At 34.4% G+C, this 5,624-nt stretch overlaps 1 protein-coding gene and 1 long non-coding RNA gene across 5 annotated transcripts; both read left to right on the top strand.

Annotated features, from left to right (window-relative positions):
- Positions 1–840: 840 nt before the first annotated feature.
- On the top strand, positions 841–3,878 carry LOC140872800 (uncharacterized). Of its 4 annotated transcripts, none has more exons than XM_073275692.1 (6): positions 841–1,147; positions 1,561–1,622; positions 2,033–2,168; positions 2,243–2,315; positions 3,040–3,105; positions 3,382–3,878. In XM_073275692.1, exons 1-6 carry the CDS (start codon positions 963–965, stop codon positions 3,583–3,585), a joined length of 726 nt encoding a protein of 241 aa, XP_073131793.1. In that variant the 5' UTR covers positions 841–962; the 3' UTR covers positions 3,586–3,878. The 4 variants fall into 4 exon arrangements, with proteins under 4 accessions (XP_073131793.1, XP_073131792.1, XP_073131794.1 ...); XM_073275691.1 differs by having other exon boundaries at positions 2,243–2,338; positions 3,387–3,878; XM_073275693.1 differs by having other exon boundaries at positions 2,243–2,338; positions 3,392–3,585.
- A 287-nt stretch (positions 3,879–4,165) lies between these two features.
- On the top strand, positions 4,166–4,952 carry LOC140872806 (uncharacterized). Its single transcript, XR_012147920.1, has 2 exons — positions 4,166–4,576; positions 4,702–4,952. It is a non-coding gene; the product is annotated as an uncharacterized lncRNA (long non-coding RNA).
- Positions 4,953–5,624: the final 672 nt, after the last annotated feature.

Genomic DNA, 5,624 nt, shown 5'->3' with positions numbered 1-5,624 from the left:
ATCTATATATATGCTGGCTCTGGCTAAAAAAAAAACGTGTGTTTAGCGACGAATTAATGAAAACCGTCGTTATATTTAGCGACGCAAGATCTTGAACCCAAGATCGACCTCTCCCATTGACGAGAAGCCAGTGGCTTTGAATGAGTTACTTTGGCTATATGAAATGAAATAATAGTGAAGTGGCTTATATATATCTGTATATATTAAATAGTAAGCGTTTTGTGTATGCATAATGTTAAATTTAATTCGATTTAATATATAAATCTCATATAAATTAAAATGTAAGGGTGTTTATTTAATTAAAAAAACTTAGACAGTAGTTTTGAATTTTTATTTTATTCAGTGGATAAAACGGCACTTTAATTAAGTAATCATAATCAATAAATTAAAGTTAAAATAAGAAATATTTATTTGATGATCGTGATTATTCATGAACGGTGAATGTACGTCACTCTCCTTAACATAGTAAAGATTACAAATAGATTAGTCACGCTCAAAATATATAAATAAGCTTATTTAGTTTTACATAGATTAAGAAAATAAATTTTACAAACAAACTTTTCTATTGCATAATTACTTTATTTAAAAAATTAAAGCTATATAATTAAGAGGCTGAATAATAAATTTGCATTTTTTTTCGAAAAAAATAAAATTTTCATTTTAAAATATTCATTCTGTGTTTATTATAATAATTATTTTGCCGTAATATTTTGAAAACTTTAATTTATATAATAATAATGTGTAGTTACCACGGACCGTCGATTGAGGTTCCTCGTGTAATCATCATGCAATAATGGGCAATCAATAGCAACACGTGTGGATTTGTCAAAAATCCCCAATTTGATTGGCGCGAAAATCGACTGCGAATTTGGGATTGGAGCAGACGAGCTAGGGTTTCTAATTCCAATTCGATTCAGTCGCACTAAACCCGGAAAAAAATTGTTTCAACAGTGTGTCACAAAATGACTTCGAAGCGCAAGCGCATTAACAGGAACGAACCTAAAGAAGAAGAAACTAAAGGCCAACCACTTATAGTGGAGGGAGCTGAACAAACTTGTGCGATAACTCAGAAGAAGGGAGAGAAAGCACCTGTTATCGTCTTTGCTCATGGGGCCGGTGCTCCTTCCTCGTCGGATTGGATGATCAGGTAGGTTCTATCAATCCACTACATTTTTGTGTGTTGTCTGAGTTATGAGTTTGTTCATTGTGGAGTATGAGGTGTCTTTTGTCGCGTTGTTGAAGGAAGTGCAGGCGGGGTGACGCATCTTTTTTTGTATATTTCATTAAATGCTGTGATGCCTTCTGTTTCAAGTAATGGATTTTGCTTCGCAGAATGGCTCCGGGTTTGTTTGTCCGTGTGTGTGCGAGTGATGAGCGAGAGGTTATCCCTTGTGAGTTCGGAGACTCAAAATAAACAAAAATTTTCTCCAAAATAAGCAGGATAAAATGTTCTCTCATATATTCTGCCAACTAAAATGGGTTCTCTAAAGAATGAGATTAGTTCACTTGCCTGTTTCATAATTCTGAGAAGGTTATGTCTTGATTTGATATCTTGTGCAGATGGAAAGATATGCTGGCCGAGGCCTTAAATGCTGTTGAAGTAGTGACATTTGACTACCCTTGTAAGTGTGTGTATGCATCCACTAGATTTTCAGTGTCTTTGCAGTGATAATATTTGTATTGGAGTAAGGTTAGACACATTACAATTGTAAGATCATACTGTTAAAGTGTTACAGTTAGTTCGGGCTTTTTCATTGGCAGGGTGGCCTTTATCGCCAATACTCGACCAGCTTGCAAATGTATGCCTTTATATTAATTTTTGGGTGTATATTTCCCCGTACTAAGGGGCCTGTTGAACTATAAAACTATTGATTTTGCAGTCTCATATTTTGGATAAGGGTTTCAATACATATCTATCTAAGTTGGAGAGATTTCAAGGTTGATGAATCGTTGTCATCTGCATAGATTTTCGATTTACTATTTTGTGCTCCAGACCAAATATCTCATTGATTATAGATTGAGCTGTTGACAGATTTTTCTGGAGGCAAGAAAAGATCACCTCCGAAGGCCGAAAAATTAGTTGATTTTCATTGTGACGTGGTAAAGAAGGCCACTTCTAAGTACCCAGGGCATCCATTAATCTTGGCGGGGAAATCTATGGGATCAAGGTAAATTCGCATGTATGATTCTCACCAGAGGAACCCTTCCAATAATTACATGTATCTCTTCTCTCAATGTTTAGGGTCAGCTGCATGGTTGCTGGAGAAAGTGGCATTTCTGCTTCAGCTATAATTTGTTTGGGATACCCACTAAAGGTTGGCCGCTTTTTTAGAGTACAGTTAGTGTGCCCTTTTACATAGACGTAAACTGTGGCTGCCCCTAGTCGTGATGCCTGTGAAAGCATCAATTAGTAGCATGTTTCTGGTAGCTTCCTGGATATGCATTGTCTTGATGGATCTGCATGTTTATGATCTTAGAACCTGATGTTAAGTGGGTATTCATGATGCTCATATGGCTTGATACCAGATTATTTCACTTTCTGCGCCCCTTCTTATCAACAAAATCTAGTCTTGCCTTGTAGATTTCCAGTAATAAACTTTTTCGTCGCAGTATCTTTTAGTCCCGATATGAGTGATCCGGATGAACTGAAGGCATATCATTTAACCCTTAAAAGAATGTGAGCATCATAAACTGCAAACTGATATGGTTTAGGTAATTTTGTTGGTCAATGCTATAAGATTTCATCTTAATTACTCGAGTATTTATGTTTTACGCTCAAAATTTTAAGTTTGATATAACTACCTAAGTCATATTGAAATCAACTCATGGATCCATCGATCTGTATTACCATGTGCGAAACATTTTGTTGTTGAACTATTCAGATTTTAATAATAACACAAATCAAAGCATAGCAAAATTGATATGCAGTTGTTTCAAAAGTGTCATGAATTTAGCTCTCTAAAGTCTTTCAGTGTGATGCCTTCTACAATTATCATGTGCTAAAGGGTGACATCTTACACAACATGGTGAATTTTTTAGGGCACGAATGGCGCGTTACGAGATGATACCCTTCTGCAACTTACCGTCCCTGTTATGTTTGTGCAGGTAAAGAACATATATTCTGTTTATGATTACTATTGAAATGCTTTTAATATAGGATGAAAATTCAAGAATGTCAAAGCTCGGAAATTAATTAGGACTTTGATGCATGCTGACTAGTTAAAAATTCTTAGAAGTTTATTGGCTCATTTCTAACTTTTCTTTTCCATTTATCAATTAAATCTAAGTTGTGTTAAATTCTCTGGTCGAATTTATCGCCTTTGGGAAATGAGAATTGTACCAAACTTCGATATATCATATGACCTACTGTTTTTCTTGAAGGGTAGTAAAGATGGACTCTGTCCACTGGACAAGTTGGAAACTGTAATGAAGAAAATGAAATGCGTTAACACATTGCATGTGATTGATGGTGGCGATCACTCTTTCAAAATCGGGAAGAAGTATCTACAGTCTGTTGGATCCAATCAAGAAGAAAAAGAAAACAAAGCTGTCGAGGCAATAGCAACGTTTGTTTCCGTACTGTAAGAGAGAGCTAATCTCTTGGAATGTAACAGTAATTAGCCTGCAGATCAAACTTTTCACAAGGACGTTTCTTGGTCTTAATGTGATTGCTTTTGGGAAAAACTATGGCTACCTTCTATTTTGATGTTAATTAATAACTTAATATGTAATTTGTAGGGAACCTGTACTTGGTATTTTTAAGTTTCTAAACAGTGTCAACTTTTCTCTTTGCTGAGAAGTTACAAGGGAATGTGATCCTGTTTGATCTACTTGTAAATTTGACTTGATGCATTAATCATATTATTATTTGCACTCCATTTTTCGTCTCATACACTCCACTTAATATATAAATTAGTGAGTCACATTGCCCCATGAAATACTACAAACATCGAATCATATAAAGTTTCAACTAGATTGATGCTAAAACATGCTATCATTGCTGTGCATTGTAATTTGTAACCACCTGCAAGGGAATATAAATCGGCCCTTTTTTTCTCGAGTAAAAGTAGATGCAAAGTCTGATTTAACACAAAGTAAGAGAATCTCTTTATTCCAAGAATCACTATTTATATGCAAGATAATCTTTTCAAACCATATCACTAACCAAAACACCAGAGCATTACCTTCACAAACTTTTAATCCTATGGCCTCAATCAAGAGCCACAGGCCCTCAGAGCAAACTAAAACCAGTAATAACAACGAGCACTCTTTTACTAACAAAGTGAAGGAAATGGCACAATCCGCTCGTAAAATATTCACTCCTCAGCATCACCAGGAATCTGTCAAAAATAATCACACGCAAAATCTCCCATCAAATGGGACTGCACAATCTGGCGTAAAAACGGAGAAGACGACGACGAAGAAGGTAAAAAAACCAGAAGGGAATGAAGGAAATTGTTTGCCGAAAGTGCGGGAACACATGAAGAACCTGAAGAACAAGAAGAACAGGGAAGATCGCCATAGCGGCGGCTCGAGCAGCAGTGACAGTGATGATGAGAAGAAGTCTAAAAGAAAGGTGTGAACTCAGTGTACCTCTTTCCACCCAAATATTTGTTGTTACTATTATTCATATATAGGAAATCTGAAGTGATTGCTCAATACTAATAAAATACAACTGAGCTTTTTATTTTGTGGATGCAGAATTAAGAGTTGAAGGACAAAGAGAGGAGGTGGTCTCGTTTATATGAAATGATTTTCAAAACTGCAGTTCGAATCGCATGCCTAGTTTGATATTGCACAGTCCCCTTCCCATAATAACACAATTTCAATGTCAAATTTTATTATTACTACAAGTATTGGGAGTGTACTCTAAATATAAAAAAAAAAAAAAAAAATTTGTGTGTAATAATGATTCCATCCCCTCAAAAACGAAAGGTTTTGTTACTATTTTATTGTGTCTTTCCGTGTTTTAAATTATATAGTCTGCGCGATGATTATATAAATATATAAATATAATATACTCGCACAATCATAAATTCTTAATATCATATATTATGATAAACAGGTCATTTTGACCAATTTTTGAAAATTTAGTTTGTTAAAAATTCAAACATTCAGCAGATTAATCATAAGTCACATCATTGTAAATTGCTCTTTGTATGTTTTTACTTTTATAAAATGCTACGGGATAAATTAATCGTTCCACGCATTATTGCTATTTATTTATTTTTGAAAAAAAAAAAATAGCGCTGTGGGCTTGTGGCTTATGCTATATATAATTGGGCTTTAATCTGGGCCGTCATGCAGTTCGAACAGTAAATCGGTCCTTCTTAGTTTTATCGTTTAACGCTTTTCGGTGTCATTTAATGCAATATTTTGGAACAATAACTTCGCACACCAAAATATCTTTTCTGTTGAAAATATATATAAATATATATTATTATTTATTGTTGAATGTTGAAGGTTGAAAGTTGAAAATTGAGTTGTAAAATATTGAAAATTAGTGTGTGATGATGTAATTAATGATGTATTAATTTTTGACTAATCTCCAATTGAGATCTATAAATAGGTCTCTCCATTTGTGTAGAAAAACACAATTGTGAAGAGAGAAAAATTTTATAAAG

This window comes from Henckelia pumila, unplaced genomic scaffold (genome assembly GCF_033568475.1).
Source record: "Henckelia pumila isolate YLH828 unplaced genomic scaffold, ASM3356847v2 CTG_477:::fragment_1, whole genome shotgun sequence".
Taxonomy (NCBI): Eukaryota; Viridiplantae; Streptophyta; class Magnoliopsida; order Lamiales; family Gesneriaceae; genus Henckelia; species Henckelia pumila.
The sequence above is the reverse complement of the archived record's forward strand: the minus strand, read 5'-3'. Positions and strand labels throughout refer to the sequence as shown.

Excerpts from the sequence above, each read along its gene's own strand:
- LOC140872800 (XM_073275691.1), top strand. The coding sequence starts at position 963 with ATGACTTCGAAGCGCAAGCGCATTAACAGGAACGAACCTAAAGAAGAA. Across the intron at positions 1,623-2,032 it reads AGTGACATTTGACTACCCTT|ATTTTTCTGGAGGCAAGAAA; the intron begins GTAAGTGTGTGT and ends AGCTGTTGACAG. Across the intron at positions 2,169-2,242 it reads GGGAAATCTATGGGATCAAG|GGTCAGCTGCATGGTTGCTG; the intron begins GTAAATTCGCAT and ends CTCAATGTTTAG.